The sequence below is a fragment of the Mesoplodon mirus genome (assembly GCF_964341445.2).
Source record: "Mesoplodon mirus genome assembly, chromosome: 10".
Classification (NCBI taxonomy): domain Eukaryota; kingdom Metazoa; phylum Chordata; class Mammalia; order Artiodactyla; family Ziphiidae; genus Mesoplodon; species Mesoplodon mirus.
Genome location: NC_138986.1, coordinates 57448734 through 57468441, shown reverse-complemented (window position 1 = coordinate 57468441; position 19708 = coordinate 57448734). Strand labels below are relative to the sequence as shown.

At 31.7% G+C, this 19708-nt stretch overlaps 1 protein-coding gene across 1 annotated transcript in view; it reads right to left on the bottom strand.

Moving 5' to 3' along the window:
* ASCC3 (activating signal cointegrator 1 complex subunit 3) overlaps nt 1–19708 on the bottom strand; it is a 333322-nt gene that overhangs the window by 122371 nt on the left and 191243 nt on the right. The window contains exons 17-23 of the mRNA XM_082633455.1: nt 13865–13984; nt 10939–11103; nt 9162–9248; nt 8124–8300; nt 4737–4962; nt 3004–3158; nt 428–523 (exon numbers count right to left, since the gene is read on the bottom strand). Coding sequence (XP_082489581.1) covers nt 428–523; nt 3004–3158; nt 4737–4962; nt 8124–8300; nt 9162–9248; nt 10939–11103; nt 13865–13984 — 1026 coding nt within the window. The remainder of the gene's footprint in view (nt 1–427; nt 524–3003; nt 3159–4736; nt 4963–8123; nt 8301–9161; nt 9249–10938; nt 11104–13864; nt 13985–19708) is intronic.

Here is a 19708-nt window from a genome sequence, read left to right as displayed (position 1 = left end):
AAGACAGCTTTCATCAAACTGAGTCTTTCTCTTGAAATTTATAGAGAATTTAAAAAACTATCTTTTATACAATGTGATTCAATATTCTCTAGTACTGTGCTTATATAACACCTAAAGTTATTATTTTTTACTTATTTTATTTTTAAAAATATTATTTATCCCACCCACCCCTCTGGAAGACATGCCTTAAACTATTAGAAAGATTATAATTAAATTTCTCAAATGAAAATCACTTTGAATATATGAATACTATAACATTTGATTACTATTTTCTTTAAAACCAAACAGAAACATAAAAAATAATACATAAAGCTTTAATGGCACTATGAAATTATAGAGAAATATGTAAAAATAGAAATTATTTAGTTTACATTTTCTTCCTAATGACAGCAACATAATAAGGATAGAGCCATATATACATATTTACCTGTTTTTTTAGAACTAGGAAATACTCTGAATGATAAATATGATCATTTGTAGGATCTTCTACCCAAATCCACCAGGGTTCTACTGTCCCATGGACCTAGAAGAAAAATAGTATCCTAATACTATATACTGTAACTCAAGTAAGGGATACTGTTGTTTGTATTCCCAGCACCCATTCCTCTCTCTCTTTTTAACAGATTTATTGATATGTAACTTAGATAACAAAGTTTACTCATTTAAAGTATACAGTTCAATAGTTTTAATACATTTACAAAGTTTTGTGACCATCTTCATAACCTAATTTTAGGACATTTTTATCATCCCCCAAAGAAACCTTGTACCCTACCTATCTTCCCCCCATCCTCCCAACCTCCAGCCCTGGACAACCACAATCTACTTTCTTTCTCTATAGATTTGCCTATTTGGAACACTTCATATAAATGGAATCATATATATGAAATGATTTTGCGACTGGCTTCCTTCACTTACCATAATGTTTTCGTGCATGTCATAGCATGCATCAGTCCTTCATTCCTTCATATTAACAAATAATATTCCATTGCATAGATATACTGTATTTAGTATACTCATTGCTCTTTCTTTTTTTATTCCTAACAAAGTCTAGTCTTGTTTAGTACTCACACTTCTCTCATGTAATTCAGAAGGTAACCCCACCTCCCAGGATAATTTTGGTTAGCATACACTAATCAGCTTAGGGTGTCCCCCTTACAACAGGTTGTGGTGAGGGGTAGGCATGTGCCCAATACAGGCCCAGTTAGGCTCAAGAAAAGGTGTTCTGGCCTATGCTCTGGGCTGCTGCAGGTGGGGTATTTTTCCCTCTCTCTGTTAAATGTGAACAAGGAAGCATGAAAACATTTGGGAAGTAGCCAACAATATCAGCAGAGCAAAAAGATGGAAAGATCCTGGTCCGGAAGAGTATCATTAAACAGAAGACTCAATCATCTTCTACCTGTGGACCTATCATATTATGTAAGATGATATATCTTCTTCTGCGTAAGTCAGTTTGAGACAAGTCATATTTGCTATTCTTGCAGCCAACAGAATTCTGATAGAAGCAACTATGAACAATTAAGTACTCCATTCTAACGATGAATTAAACCAAATTGTGGGAGATTTATTATGGATCTTTTTTATTTTATTTTATTTTTGGCTGCACTGGGTGGCTTGTGGGATCTTAGTTCCCCGACCAGGGGTTAAACCTGGGCACCCAAACAGTGGAAGCGCAGAGCCCTAACCACTGGACCGCCAGGGAATTCCTATTATGGATCTTGATACAAGAAAACAGGGTGAAAAAACATAAAACTTTTATGCATTTGAAAATATAAAAACTTGAAATGAGTTTGTGGCTACTTGTAATGGTATACTTTATGTAAAATTCTATATTTATAAAAATATTAAATAAAATTTTATATCATCTTGTCCTCACAGAAATTCTATGAGAAAGATAATTATTATTATTATACATGTTTACAGATGAGGAAACTGAAGGAATGAGTGGTTAGGACACTTTAAGGACACTTTAAGACCAATGGTAGATTTGGGTTAGGACTATGGTTGCGTAACATCGCAGAATAAAATGCATTCACTTTAAAGATGTACTAATGTCAGGTAATGCAGAAGATATTTACTTACACTTAACTAGAACCTCACAATTACCATGTAAAGTAAGCATTGCTATACTACATTCACTGATTTACTTGTCTTCCCCCACTGGCTTCTTGAATGAAAGGACTGACACGTACTTGCCTGTATGTACAATCTCTTTTCTACTGTACTCTTTGCTCAGTAACTGGTGCAAAGACAGACCTTAAGAATTACTGACTGAATAAGAAGAGGATCCAGAGTATATAGTAACAGCTAAGGTCTGGAAGAAAGAACAGAAGTAGGGGTAAAAACAGAAACAGAAAAGTGATGGGAGCCAAAGAAGGACATTTTCAAGGACAATGTATAGGACTGAATGTTCAGAGAAGTAAAGAAAATAACTAAGGAAAAGCCATTTATTATGGCAATCAGTCAGTCTTTGGTGATCACTGAACAAGTAGTCTCAGCAGGAAACAGGTGACCAGGAGGAAAATGCAGATTACTCTTTCTACAAGTCTAATGGTAAAGAAGAGAATGATAGTTTGAGAAACCTCAGGATTTTAAAAGGGCCCTTTTAGCATGAAGAATCTTGAATTTTGAGTAGGTTAAAATGACAGAGTAAGAAGAGCCGGAAAAAATGAAGATCACATAGAGAAAAATGAAAGAAGATAGAATTAAGCAAAGTCCCTATGGAGCTGAATCCACTAAACCATTATACAATGTGAAATTTTAGGTTTCCTAAAATGTTCTGAAGGGGTCTCACTGGTTGACATATTATTAATATATTATACCACATGCTTATCTTGAGGATGAGAGTAAATAATACTATTGATACAATGTTTTAAATGATTCTTCGATATATATTCTTTTTAAAGGTTTTTCTATATGCCTTGAGGACAGACGTAAGGAGGTGAAGTTGAACCTGCAGTACAGACATTTTTCCTTAATGTAGATTTAGGTGTTTTCCATTTCTACCTGATCATTCCAAGTGAAATCAGGACAGACGCTGAGCGTCACTCGGAGGACAGTCCGTGTGATGGGCTGAATGGACGCTTCCATTGTAACAGAAGGAATCTGATGAACACATTGTTTGACCTTGAGCCCAATATTCACATGATGCAGAATGTGACCTGCAGGGAAAATGTCACTTAGAAGAAATGTGTCCAGACAGAAAAAAAGCAATATAATCTGACTTGTAAATGGGATTTCAGAGAAGGTGCTTTTATTGCTTGTTTTATGATTTGCTATGTAGAATAGCTGACATTCTTGACCTGGCATGTTTGAATATTTTGTAATAGTTAACTTGAATTAGCAATTCATAGCTCTGTAAACCAGTATCAAGGTTTTTTCAGCTATTAATAGGGTTCTTAAAATTACTGAGACTTGATAGTGTTTAAACTACTATAAACAGTTCCACTTTTCTCCTAGCCAGTTTAATAAGACTCATTATAGAAATATTCAGTATTTTGTGAAAACAGTCATTAATTTATTCAAGGCCTATTGCAGAACTCTATAACCATGATGGAAAATGCTTTACTAATCAAACATAACTAACCTATCCATACCATTTCCAGAAAACAAAGATAAACATATAAAATATGGCCAGTCCAGCACAAAATTAACCACTTATACATATTTTTGTAAATGATCAGATTCTGAAATACAGATACAAATGAAGGCACCAGGGTGGGGGTGAGGGTCACAAACAGATGTGACTAACTTTAAACATTTTCCTACTTCAGGCCAAGCGACTAAGCGGATATAGATTGTATCTTATAGTATCAATATTTCTTGTATGTCTTGGTGCTTCATAATATAATTTTTTAAAGCATATTTACAAGTAAATCAAAATGTTTTATGTTCACCAAAGTTTGAAAATCTAAAGTGATTTTCCTTATTTTAATAAAATATTTATGTTACCCAAGGTGAGTAATCTCAACTTCCTAGTTTGTATTCTCAATTTCTCTCTATTTTTATTGATACCTCCCCTTTTCCATTCCATCTGAGAAGTATTCTTCTTATTATACAAGGGAAATAACTATCTCAGCCTCTCTACACATCTACGGACCTTTTGCCAGGTCCCCCTATTTCTCCTCAGCCTGACTCCCTTCATGTGTAATGTCTGTTCTATTCAGAATCTGAAATATTACCTAATCAATGTTTGTCCAACAGAATGTTAAGGTACATGGCAATGTATATAGTGGTAATTTTTCAATATTATGTGAAAAACATAGAAGACCAAATGCTATTTACACACCAATACCAACTGTGTTTAAAGATCTATACATGTGTAATGATGAAGCTCATTTAGAAACTGAAGAAATGTAGGGTTTAATGCTGACATACTTTTTTGCTGTAATACTGCTGATATACATAACAAAAGACTACGAAATTAAATGAACAAAAGAAATAAATTGAGAATAAGCCTCACTGACTAATTCTCATCATTTGTAGCTAAGATTCTATCTGTAAAATACTCAAGGGTGTGACAATCTAAACTCCATTTTAACTGCTAATTCTATTGAGTAACTTAATAAAATTTAGAGAGACTTTTGCCTGAGTTTAGATCAATGTAAAAGAAATTTGATAAAAATGGTAAAAGTTTATCTTTAGTAATGTGGGAGTTCACAATACTTTTTTTTTTACGTCAAGTGAAATATTTTAACTGCATGAAACAGTACATTAAAACACTTTTGCTTCCTTCTTACCTATTTCATCTTTCCTCATGTCTTTCAGCTTATCCACAGTAAGATTTTTTTCTTCTAATCTTGTTAGAACATGTGGTGGTAAGACTGAAAATTGTCTCAAAGGGCTAGCCCAACCCCAGAGCCTCTTGTCGATGACTTTACTTAGATTCAGGAGCCTATAGGTCATGGTAGGCCAGCGTTTCCTCAGAGCAATTTCAAAAAGAGCACGGACAATTCTAGCTGCGTTCTGAAGAATGAAAAGGGGGTTTGGTGGTTAGGTCCAGTGTAATTTTAAATTTGTCAATAAATTTATTATTCAGACTCAGTTTCAAAAGTATGTCTAGCTGCATCCTTTAATTGTGGGCAACATCTATGCTCATATAACCCTAATTATCTTTATTACTTCTACACAAGAATAATCATATCCTTTATATGTGGATGTTATCCTGTTTAACTCTCCAAGAGTAGCTTTATTTCCCAGTCCTTAGGAAGCCCCACCTCACACCCCCTAAACAGGAATGAAGTAGGAAGAGACAAAAAAAAATACAAAGTATTCGGAGGGTGCTGAGGCCATTTGAGAATCTAAGAGACAGCCAAGGATGCCCTTGGGTATATAGTGGAATGATTAAATTTATAAAGCTATTTAGAGAAATAAGGAAGACTTTGGGATCCAGTCAGAGAGAACAATTAGTGAGAGAAGAGCAACAAAGAAATACTGATGAGTGAAACTAACCCATATTAATGGCTCCTGTATAAACCAAGCAGTATGCTTACCCCTTTGCATATATTATCTCATTTAATTTTTATGACAACTGCATTTGACTGGTCTTGGTACTATGATTTTATACATGAAGATACTAAAGTTTGGTGAGGTTAATAATTTGACCAGGAGAGTTGGTGTCAGAGTATCTATTGAAAGCCAGATCTAAACAATGCCAAACTTAACTCCAAAATTCTAAATTCAGTGATCTGAAGATAACTTCATTAGTAGACATACAGAAAGTTACAATGATTGAAGCCTTTTTTCACATCTCTGTAGTTTGTTTTTCTTCCTTCCCTCTATCATTAACTTTGCAGACTGTTTTATGGAAGATTAAAATCATAAGTCTAGAGAAACCTTACAATATCTAATGATATCTGTATTTGAAAATGAAGAATGTTAAATCTGATCAAAATCATAAAAAGAGATGAAAAAGATAAGATTTTAAATAGCAAACAGATGATCCGGCTTGAAATTATGAGGTGAAAAATGATCATAAGAATTAAGGACTTTGGTTTTATATTTTATATAAAAAGTGTTATTCATCTTTTGATAAATTCGACTACTTTGTTTCAGTATTAGAAATTTAAGAACAAATGGTATTTAGAAGTATGAGGATAGCTGTAACACCCATTAAAAATTGACAGGATATCTCTTATTAGGCCCAGAAAATGATAAGTAAAATGAATATTTTGATTTTATAGCTATCAAATAGGTCTTCCTACAGCATGCTCAGTTGTTCTTCTAAAAAAATTGCCAGGCTAATTTTCTCAACTGTTTGAAAGTATGTTTATATATTTCAGAACCTATAGTTGTTCCCTAAAAGCTAAAAGAAATGGAAAGAGAAATCCCATGTGAGCAGATACCAACAGGACATTTTAATCTGAAATGATATAAATTGCATGGGAATAATGATCAAAATCTCTAAATGCAGAAGATAAATATAGGCCCCTTTATAAGATCATAGAATATCTGAGCTAAGGATTTATCTTAAGGGCTGAGGGAATAAAGTTTCAGAAATATACAAGGAAGTACCATTTAACAGAGCTGAGAGAGTGCTTGTGGAACTACTGATGGCTTAAACTAAAAAAAAAACACACACAAAAACAAAACAAAACCAACCCCCCCCACACCAAAAATCAACAGTAATTTATCTAACATATTCAAGAATGATAAACCCATAATATTTTTTTTAAAGGGATTCTCAGAGATATATCTCAGTCTTTTGAGACGGACTTTCTGGGTACCAATCATGAAGAAACCGTAAGTTTTATATTGTAAAGCAATTCGTAAATCAGTCTCTGATATCTTCATAATCTTGAATCAAGCAGAAATGTGGCCAGATTGTTCATCCAGAACCCAGTAAAGCTTTACCTTTTAGTTAAATCATTAACTATTGCAATATAAAATCATTAGATAAAATAAAATGACAATATTATATTATTTTTCAGAAAAACAGATAAAACAAAAGACTTTAAAAACTGGTTCCTTGTAGAGCCTTTAGGTTTTTGAGAATATATGTATTTTTCTATGGCACAAACATATGTATTCCAAAATTAAAATAAAAAAATATGTTTTTACCACATCCACATTTACTTTATATAATATATGAAATCATCACCTGGTTTCTTGGTTACTTTGATTAAATTACTGCATTCATTCAAACTGTTTACCAATATATCTTGGTTTATGTTTGTAAATATTTCATGTTTACAGTTATTTCAAAGCACTCTGGGATATTCATAGCTGTTAATAATAATTCATTTAACACAAACATACTCCTTCTATATTAAGTCTTTGAGCAAAATTACAAACACAAAATACATAGTGGGTGGAATATTTTCTATATTTAAAATAAGATCAACCTTTTATTTCTCCTTAACCTAGAGGAGGCATTACTCAATAAAAATAATTTTAAAAGTATTCTTGATAAATAAAAAATATCTTTAAAAAAAGTACACCTAGAAGGGAAACCTTTCATTTGAAAGGTAAATACTGAAAATAAAATCTACTTTGTATCATATGAGAGGTTGAATATTAAAAACAAATATTACAACATTTTACACTACGGCAATTTTAAAAACTTAAACATTTAATGAGCTGTAATTTACAGATTAATTTTCCTTCAGTACTCAATTTGTAAGTATCGAGAGTAGGAAAGAAAGATTACTTTTTTAATAAAAGATATATCATACTTAATATATGGTATGGGGTATATTTATTAAGCCTTGTTTAATGGTTAAAAACAATTGTTTATATTTCTAACATCTGGGGAATGCTACAAAGGTTCCACAATCTTTTCTTTTCACTTGAAATATTCTTGTACTATTGCCCTTCCTAAGTAAAAGAAGTGAATTTTATCATTTAAAACAGAAAAAAAATCAGATATTGATATTTTTAAACTCTAAAATGTAAATAATAGCAACATCAAAAAAAGCCAAACAAACCACCAAATCCCACCTCTGTTCCTGATCTAATAGCATAGATGACATAAAAGATGTACAAATTAAACAGAACCAGTTCTAAGATAAAATGGTAATTTGACAGCATGTCACAATGCAATACATTCATAGTATATCACGAATTAATTCCTTGAATCTCTAAAAGTAACCAAGGAAGAGAAAACAGGAAGGGAGTAATATACTTACCTGTGCAACGTATGCAGAATCTGATATAAGGGAGAAACTGTCCATCTCCCCTCGGCTGATATAAGTTTGTAGTAGGATGTTTATTTTCCCATAACTGTTCTCTACACCTCCAGGAGCTGAGAGTTCACAAAAGTTGTTTAATAAGGCATCTAACTCCTCTATTTCCTCTTCTCTGACCTGGAAGAATCAATGTTTTTATAGGATTATTTGGGCTGATTTATTTAAATTTTTTATATTGAAATTAAACCACATTGCATGTTTTCTAAAAGTTTCCATCTGTGATAACTCAGGTTTCCTTTTGTATACTAAAATAATAGCAATTTTTTCATAGGTAGCTAATAAAATACAATGAAAATCTATCTTGATGCTGATAAGACTACATTTTATTATTCATCACCAATATTAAAATTGCCATTGACATATACAAATTTGATATGTCACAAAAATTAAGTCTTCTGACCTCACCATCCTTCAACTGATGAGATTTCATTTTTTATTTGACCAGAGTAAAACCTCTGCCCAAATGGATTAGGGCAAACTTGAATTATCTTCGAACGCATCCATTACAGTCATATATTTTTATATGGTATAAGGCATTCATAGCTTAAAGCTGTGAAGTACTATGATTCAAAGTATTAAAGTTTTCACTGTTAATAAGATTAAATTATAATATGGGTACAGAAGTATTCATATCTAAGTTTGAATCATGGATGTCTTTTATATTTTCTTCAGCGAACCTTATATTGCAAATAAACCAAAATCTACATACTATATTCTCTGATAGTTTCATTACTGCAAAACCTATTTAAATTATGTTTGATTTGCAGTAGAGAGCAAAGAATGAGGTCAGGTATGACATACTATCAAAATCTAGGATAGTGGACATTGTTGATAAATGGAAGAACATTGCTGGTACTCAAAATGTGAAGTGTCATACAGCTTATATTGTATCAGGAATAACAATTAATTATGAACTTTTATAAATGAATCAACACATATGTGTTATATGTATTTGATTTAAGCTTCAAGTAATCTTACCTTGATTTGATCAAATTCTTCAGCTTTGGAGACTATAGCAAAAATATCACTTTCTGTTTTGTGAGCATCAAAGAGTTCATTGAAGGTCTACCAAAGTAAGTGTTATATTTGGTTAAAATAGAAGGTCCAGTAAAATATTTTAAATTAAAAATGTGACTATAAATCACACATTCTAAGAGAACATCTGAGCCCTAGAATATGCAGTTATAATGTCTGTAGCATACTGTTCCAAAATCATCATTTTAAACATCGTCAAATTTATCAAAGACTAAAAAACATTCCCCAAACAAAATTAGCTAGAGAAGACCTTTAGAAGCAAAAAGATCTGTAAAATCAGTTAATGAAACTTACAACAGATATCTAAAACAATATTCAGCATAACATTCTTGTCTTGGCTCATTTTCAGCAAGGGCATATGTAAATCTGCACCATTCATCAACTTAAAGCTGATCATATATCACATAAAATTCAGAGAGGAATAACTAAAAATATGTAACTTAAGATTCCGGCAAATATATCACAACATTGCTAGTTAGGGCATACAGAAATTCAGGAAACTGGAAAGAAAAAAAATCAAAACAAAAACAAAACTGAAGAAAGGCTACAGTCCCTGAAAGAGAGCTGCAAACAGGCTTAAGATGTAGTTTGGCAGCAACACACTACCTAGTGGACAAATGAGAAAGGTAACTTGATGGACAAAATGAGTGGACATGAGTAGGTGATGGCAGCAACAGAGGGCAAGGGAAAATGTTTTGGGTTGAGGAACTACCAGATCACGGTTGTGAGTAATATATGTTAAAAGACTTTGAAGAAACCTAAAGTGCTATACAAACACAAGATTTATGTGCGGCAAGATGAGGAAAAGCTATTAAGCTTGTGAAAATGTTTTCTGAAACGTTATCTGCATAATAAGCACATGTTAAATAAGTATAAAACTTAGATTTCATATAGGCCTTGGTGTTCATATTTCTGAAGAAATTTCACCTTAGTGATTTCTATTACTTTTTCATTTAAAAAACAATTTTAAGAATAAAAATAAAAATGAACATAAAAAAAAAAAAACTTTCTCTCTATAAAAAGAGTAAAGAGTAAAAATTCACCTTAATCCAAGTCCCTTCAAATTTAAGTCCTCTCCTCACAGGTAATCACTATTAAGTTTTCCCATGTATTAACATGTGAAGGTACATATGTAGGTATAGAAATACACACGAAGACAAGTATATATTCTTTAAAATGTAGATATTATAGTGGCACCCTACCTTACATAAGATTACATTAAAAGGAAACAGGCAAGGATACGATTGTGTAGTAAAAATTACCTTTGAAAAATCTCTTCAATTATCCAAATAGTACTGCTCAGTGCCCTGATATTTTCATTAGTTTTTATAATTCTTTTTAGTCAGTGTTTCTCAATAACTTGCAATTAATTTTTCAACTTTTTATTCGTGGATATCATTAAGCCATCAGCCCCCACTTTAAATCATTCAGGTACTCATTCCAGAGGTCTCACCAATGTGCTCAATGGTTTTAGGCTTGGGTGTGTCTACTGCTTGGGATATACTCATTGAACAGGATGGCAAGAGGGTCCTGAATATTTATAGTTCTATTTTTTTTCTTATCTTTACTGAGTTTATGTTGTTGAATTCATAAAAGTCAAATGCATTTTGTTCTATTAGTAGCTTTTGTTATTTTGCATGAATACTATATTTTGAAGTCTAGAAAGTATTTGCATCTAAAGACAAACATATTATTCTGTTTGTTCCACTCAGTATACTACCTCAATAGTGCTGTATTTAATATAGTAGTGGCTGGCAGTTCTACCCAAATCAGTTGAGGAAAAATATCCAGTTCGTTCCTCAAAACGAATCATCCGAGCTTTGTCTAGTTTCCGTCCAACTTCAATGACCAACTGTTCTCGATGCTTTGCTAATGTTGGGTCAATCTATAGGAAAGAAAAACACTTGAATAATTCTTCAGAGAGTCATCATTTGCAGAGTCATCATTTCCTGTTATGGAAATTAAAATTTTCTGTTGATGCTTTAGTTAGTATAAATTTTTTATTATAATTTTAAAAGAATGCACTTTTTTAAAAGATAGGACATAATTAGAAAATACTTTATTCCATTAAATAAAGAAAGCTTTAAAATTAACTAAAATTATTAATCTGTATATTATCTTCAGAAAGTAATATTTTAGAATCTAAAATTCCTGTATAGTCTTATAATCTTTAAGATTAATAAGGATTAGGAATTAGATACATGAAAAAAAATCACTGCTTTCTCCCTCCCACACTAAAATAAATAAGAATTTAAAAATATCAAACCACAGTCCTATTTAGAGAAATGATAGTGAGAATGCTCTCCTCTGTTCAAATAAAGGTATACAAAAATAAATTAAAAGTCATCCTTTCAAAAGCATGGTTTTAGTGTTCTAGCAGTTTTTATAACTGTTGATGGGAAAACCCATTCTGCCTATAATGGTAGTAGAAGCAAAGAGTAAAATCAATTTGACAATGAATTTCTGAATAGTTTAGAAATTATTACAGTATCTTTCTAAGCAGAAAGGACATTTAACACAAGATATTAACAAACATTCCTGTTACTATGATGTGTGTGTGTATATAAATATATGTATATATTTATAGCTATAAAATGAAGTATGACCTTTAAAGGGGGGAAGGGGGAAGTATAAATACTTTAGAAATCAATTAATGAGTTAATACTCCTACCACTTGTTCTAACTTAGATTTTTATGGCAGCTTATTCATGCATCAAATATAGCTAAAATAAATGAGCAAATCATAATGAGGCAAAGGAAAATCAACTGTAGGGAAGTAAGATGGAACCCAGTCAAATTAGCAAATACAAAAAGTCTTAAGGGCTTCCCTGGTGGCGCAGTGGTTGAGAGTCCGCCTGCCGATGCAGGGGACACGGGTTCGTGCCCCGATCCCGGAGGATCCCACATGCCGCGGAGCGGCTGGGCCCGCGAGCCATGGCCGCGGAGCCTGTGTGTCCGGAGCCTGTGCTCCGCAACGGGAGAGGCCACAGCAGTGAGAGGCCCGCGTACAGCAAAAAAAAAAAAAAAAAAAAAAAAAAAAAAAGTCTTAAATATTTTCTGTAGGTAACATACGGTATATTTCAGGCTCATCTTATGAAACCGTTTTATTAATCACATATTATTAAACCATTAAAAAGAATTAAACTACATGATCTGTGTTAATTCACATGAGTTTTGTGGCTACACATTCTTATTGAGTAATAAAATAAAAACACTTAGGTCAAAAAAATAAAAAGGTAAGATTCTCTGAACTGTGAAGGTTGTAAAACTTTGTATCTCAGAAAGGAAAAACACCCACTTTTTATACTAGAAAATTATAAAAAAAATGACTTCCGATATTAACCTGGTACTTAAACAAAAATCAACTGATGTGTTTATCTTGTCCCAAGATTTGAGATGCCTTAGCCCATGAAAAAATACATGTTGTGTTTGGTCTTCCTTTACCCCTTCAGAATATTTTCATAGTGCCATTGACTCTTTTCACAAAACCCACATTTGTAATAAGAATAGCTAGTGCCTTATTCTTTAAAATTTATAAAGGTACAGGTTACAATACACCTACATTTTATAACTGAGAGCGATCTGGTTGTAAAAGATATCCATTTGAAGATTAGCACAGATTTTAACTGAGAAGAAGAATAAAGGTAGTTGAATTCCCCCATCTACAGTAAACCTAAGTATAAAAACCAAATGATTTCAGATGAACAGCTTCATAACTAGTTGCTGCTGCTATTTTTCTTCTTTTTTTTCCCTCCTAAATCTTAAGTTTCAATTTTCCCACGGTCAAAGTTATATGAAAGGGAAAGTATATGAAAAGGAAAGATAAAAAAAAAGATAGGCAACTGCTTTGATACAAAATGGTACACACACACACACACAAAATTATCATTATTAGTAAATAGAGGAAAACTATAATTCCAAGTTAAATTCAACTTCTTTGCTAATTTTAACACTAATGAATATCGATATGATGGTGGTAAAATCGTATTTTCATTAGACAACAACTGGATTTTATCTGTAATTAGGGAGCATTTACAGGGTATAAAGCAGAGTTCTAAAGAAAAGACAAGATCTCACAGAATCTGTAAGCTATGTGGACCACACAGCTGTGAAGTTTATAGGAAGAGCTGTGACCACATGCATCTGATTCTCAGTCTATATGCACAGCAGAACTGATCCAGCCTCCAAACTGTTAAGATAGTAACTCATTAATGCTATCTTTTAATTTAGAAACAAAGGCTTAGAAGGACTTGATAAGAAGAATATACTGTATATAATATAACCCTATCATTAAAAGTGGTTTTTAAGTTTCCTCATGTCTGGTTTATTCTAAAAACTAAATTTAAAAAATATAGTTAAAAAAACATAGCAAAATACTAATATCAAATGGAAACTTATCTGAGCAGTAAATTGATAATAACATAAAGATCAGTGGAAAAGATATATAAAGAAAGTGAAATGATTACCAGGGACAAATTTAATTTTCCTTAGTATTTTCTAAAAAAGATTAAAGCTCTTTGTTTTTCTTCCAGGTACCTAAATCTTTTCAGATGAGCAGAAGTAGCAAATATTTATCCTCATATCATGAAAGGATTACAGAACTAAAAAGGAGGTCTGACTTTTTTTTTAGTAAATGAGTTTTCTACCTGATAAGCCTTGTGACTGATGCCATACACTAATGGATTTGCTCTCATCCGTACATAAAGATAAGTGTAACTTATCCACTTCACTGCTTCCTCCACATTAGTAACTGTTCCCAGAGCAATCTGCCAATCAAAAATATAACAAAAGTTAAACTAATGCATTAAAGTTGAACATAAACATTACATCAAAGACCATTTTGTTGAAAGTTAAGTTTTTAAAATATATCATTATGCTGTATTTAAAAGAAGGTAAGCACAATTATTGGACATGATGTTTCTCCAATTAATTAAAAATCAGTCCTGCCTCATTTAATTGAGAACAGTACATTAGAAATGCTATCTTCCCAAACTTTACTTATTATTATGGCATTTGATTAGCTTTCCCATTTGAATTTTATTCCATATAGTATTATAAACATTTTGGTATTCATTAATTTTTCTTCTTCTTTTTGCTTCTTTTAAATTTTGGTTTCATTTTATGTGACAACATTACTGACAGTTTTAAATGTGACTGCACCACAATCAAAACAACATAATATTGCTGATTCTATCCCTCTTTGTTGTGATTTTGTATACTGTCATTACCAAAATCACAAAGAGCATAACATTAGTAGTTTTTTCCTCTAAAGATACCCATTTGCAGCAGAGCTAGTATAAATATATAATATAAATACAATGGTAAATGCAGTAATTTTTGCATAAAACAAAATCATATTTTATTGGGATTTATACATATTAATAATACATACACTTTAAAAAGATCATACAAGAACAGGGAGTGGTTTTAATTTTTTATTGGTAAACTTAAAACAACCTATGGAAAAAACAGATATTTATACTTTTGAATTATAATAAACACTGGGTAATTCTTTAGATTATATTCTGAAAGAAAATATAATTTTTAACATAGCATTTTAATGTAGCTTTATAACATGTTAATTTAATGAAACCAAAGGTTAATTATTTTAAAACACAACAATAACATATAAAATCTGTGTAATAAAGGGAAATGTTAGAAAATGACCTTAAGCCAGAATTGCAGTGAAAAGTTTTCTTAAAAATACATTTCTTTAGCCACTGGATCTATATGCAGTCATTGTGCTTTTATACTTAAGAGTGTTCATTTTAATTAACAAATTTATCCAAGTTGTGAAACTTCACAGTTGAATAATTTTTTCTGAATCTGTAACTGAAAAAAATTTTTTTAACCTCTTAATACTTTAATCAAAGGAGAAGTGATGATCCCTATCTAAATAACCAAATTTTAGGAGAAAAGAAGGAAAAATAAATCCTCTTATTTAAGTACTAAATAGTAAAGAAAATATAAACCTTAATGTTTGCTTCATTCTCAAATTATAATTTAAATTCTGTATATCTAATTTTGTAAAATAGGTATGCAAATGCTTAGATATCTTTAGTTAGTTGAAGATGACATATAGCAATATTACACCATACTATTTGTCCTTTAAAAAAAATGACCAAAAGTAAATAAATGGTAAGGCAGATTCTATCTACTTTAAAAATTACACTGTCTTGAAATATGTCAGACAGAGGAAGACAAATAGTGTATGATCTCCCTTATACAAATAATCTAAAAACATCAAACTCAAAGAAACAAAGAACAGAAAGGAGGTAGCCAGGAGTTGAGGGGTAGGGGACATAAGGAGATGTTGGTTAAAGGGTACAAACTTTTAGGCGTAAGATGAGTAAGTTCTGGGGATCTAATGTACAGCATGGTGACTGCAGTTAATCATACTGTACTGTGTACTTGAAAGCTGATATAAGAGTAGAGCTTTAATGCTTTCATCATAACAACAAAACAAAATGGTTATTATGTGAGGTGAAGGATGTGTTTACTAACTTTATTGTGGTAAACATTTCACAAATACATATGTGTGTCAAATTATTGCATTGTACAACTTAAATTTACAATGTCATATGGCAATTATATCTTCATAAAGCTGGAAAAAATAAATTTACATTAATGTATTTACAAATGACTAAACCACCCACAATATAAGTAAATACAATATAAGGAAAAAATTAATTTACATTAATGTATTTACAAATGACTAAACCACCCACAATATAAGTAAATACATTAATGTATTTACAAATGACTAAACCACCCACAATATAAGTAAACATACACTTCCTAAAATGTGAACTGTAAGAGTTTCCACAAAATAAAGAGTAACAAGAACTAAAATTTAGCTAAGGAGTTAGTTCTACAACACTTCCTAAATATTAACAAGTAACACAGTTAAACATTTTCTAGTCTGCTTAGGCAAAGGAAACTAGTTTGATGATATGGCTTAAAATGCGACAGTGTCCTCCATTTGTGATTCTATTATTTGACAGCCAAATTGTGTTAATCCCCTTATGACTTATAGATATTTTAAAACAACACCACACAACTCCTAAGAGTAGAAAATTTTATAAAGGATAAAATAAGCTTGCTATTATTATACTTTCAAAATCAGACTCAGTAAATTAACAATAATAAATAATTACCTATTGCCAGGTAGTGAGAAGAATAAAGGAAAAGATGAAATAGGTACCAAAAACTGGATCAAGTAATGCAAGTCTCCCAAATGTTCACCAAAAAGGAAAAGACTACTCAGAAAAATGGATGTAAATTTATAATGGTACATTATGTTGTGAGATTAATCTTTGAATGCCACCTAGTGACAAAAACAAAAATTTACTTACAAATATTTGTGGTCTAGTGGCTACTTAGTACAGGAGCCTTTTATAAAACAAGTATTTTTCACAGTATCTCTCTGAGATTTATTCACTCATCTCAATAATCATATAGGAAGTCAGTAACAAGACTGCACTATGTAAAGTATAAAGTACAATGGATATGGCAATAAATAGAGCATGGTTCCTGGTCTCAAGAAGTCTGTAGTCTTATAGGTGAGATACATGTGACAAATTAAGATGACATCTATGAAACCATTATTCACAGTGCTTAGGACATAATACGTATTCAAAAATGCTTTGAAAGAAAAACACCTAACATGTGAAACTTATAAAAGTGCCATTAGTATATAGTGTAATACAGCTTTATGCTCTAAGTAAAAGAGGGGGGGAAAAACTACCCCAAATCTGGTAATTTAGAAGTAAGGCTCAAAGTATCACTTTGTATTTAATTTACCTATTAAAACTTTAGTCATTAAGGTTATCTTAATTGTTTATTTGCATGTGTTTTTCAAAAAGTTAGTTGAAATCATATAAAACTAAACAAGCAAATATAATAATCATATGTATATAAATACATATGTATACACAAACCCCTTTAGTAACTGTATGAAAACACCACTTATGCCACCATTCATTTACTTATTCCACTAAAATTTGAGTGCGGGTAGTAAGTATGATTGGGGCTGAGGTTAGAGGGACTATAAGATAATGTAACTACAATTCTGTACTGAATAACAACTTGGCACAGGTGTTTGTTAAATTTTCACAACAATCTAGTGATATTATTCCTATTTTATACATGGGAAGATTGGCACTTTATAGGTGACGTGAGTAGAGTAAGGGACTGTCTAGAGCAGAAGACCTGTGCTGGAAAGTAACCAGAGCCAGAACTGTGAAGGTGTCAGACTGTTGAGGCCTTAAATCCAAGGACAAAGTGTTTGTACTATGCCCTGCGGAGATGGGAGGAACTCTGAACAAAGAATGTACGTAAGATTATAGAAAGATTAATACATTTTAAAGTATGGACCATAGGGGACTGGCACAGAATAGATAAGAAATTAATGTCACCTATGAGAGAACAGTTTCACAGGTGAAACCGTGAAACAATACCCAGTAATGTCTGCTGAATAAATTTTAATAAGCCTCAAACATGCTTCAGTGTTTCTCTCAGTGAAAAATTAAAAGGCTTTATACAGGGCTGGGACTTGTGAGCTTTGGCATTAATTAGCATTCAGGAGTCAGCCCCATTAGGCATCAATCAGCAAAGATGTCTCATAAAATGTCTGCATTAAAATGATAGCTTAATATGATACTTTCTCCAGTTCTTCTAAACTAGTGTTATCAAAGATATTAGTATGGGCAACATTCCTAATCTAACGTGTCCTTGATGTTGATCACTGCTGCTGTACAGTCTTGCAAAGATTTTTGGAGTCTAAAGACTTAAAAATCCATTACCTTAAGAGCACAGCACACATTCATTTCATAAACTAATTTCACACTTGGCTTCCACAGATTACCAAATTTAATTTCACACTCAACTATAATTTAAGGGAGTTTGTTTCCTTAAGAAGAAAATTTACTTTAAATGGGAGCTAGTCTAGTAGACAAAATATGATAAAGAAATTTTGGCAATGGCTATACTTCACCATATTACCTAAAAATTTCAAGGTATATGTTTCATTTTTTGAACGCCATTTATGGCATTAAATGGAATTATCATTACAGTTAGTTGACATCTCTGAAAATGACAAACCCTAATAAGTATTTTATGAATATGAGGTGAATCTATGGGCTACAATTGATTTTTTATTTCTCAGGGCTTGACCAAATAGTTTCATTTATTTTATTATAGTCCCTAAGAAAAAGAATTTCTTGAAGACCAGAGAAGTATTTTACCCACCTGTGTCTTCTGCATAAAAACATCACCATTTTGTGTTTAATTTACCACTTACAAAAGGCTATCAAGGAAAATAATTCTAAGTTTACAAAGATGTAGTCTTTCTTGATATGCTTTTCTAGAAAAATTATATAAAACAGCCTTGCTTTTTATTGTAAATCAGAGAAATTATTACTACAATTTGGAAAATATTTACTCCTGGCCTTAGAAGAAGGCAAATGGTAGGTTGATTAATATAGAGAAATGTATTCACCTTTAAGTTACTATATTTTATATATCAGAAATCTAGGCTATAATAAGAAGACTAAGTTTGTAGTTAAAAAGACCTGCGTTTGAATACTAGCTCCAAAAGTTAGTACTTGAATGACCTTTGGTCAGTTACCTATCTCACTGAGGACAATAATATCTCCTTAGTAGCAGTACTGAGAGAATATACAAAAAGCACCCAGAAGGTTTGCACGTTCTCAGTCCACTGAAGGATTACTATTACTATCTTTGTACATTACTATTACTATCTTTGTACATTAGACTATTCCATCATAGATGCTGGTGACCCATGACCAAGACCTAAGTATTTAAACCATGCCATCATAGTAGGTAATGAGGATTGAAACTGAGATATATTTCCTTTGGAGATATTCCTAATATCATAATTCATTTCCTAATCGTTTTCACTTTCTTGTAATTATGCTACTAGAAACCAGCATCTTTCATGATTTTTTTCTAACTTCCAACTAGATCTTCTAAACCTTACCTAACCTTCTGAACCCAGATTTACCACCTTCATGAACAAAGCCTTTCCTGATAAGCTGGGGCCAAAAGTATTTTCTCCTTCTACTGAATCCTTCTTTAGAACTTATTACTCACCAACATTATTGCACTGTGTTTTTGTGTCTTTTTCTCCCCTTTTGGACTATACACTCCTTAACAGAGGAAACTGCATACTGAGTGTGTTTTTCATCCTCTAAAAAGACTTCTAAATAACATGAATAGAATATAAGTGAAATTTCTGTAATATTTCAGTTCAAATATTTCACTTATTCATTTATTTAATAGTTATAACCCACCTACTTTCAAAAATTGTTTGAGTCAATTTTAATGGTAAGAAGGGATATAGGAAAGAAGTAGGAAAGTGTTGGATGACAGAGCAACAATTAAAAATGCGGTGAAAACAGCAAAACCTCATTTGATTGTTTGACACACAGACTCTTAAGAATGTTCATCCTCTTTACCAGTTAAGATGT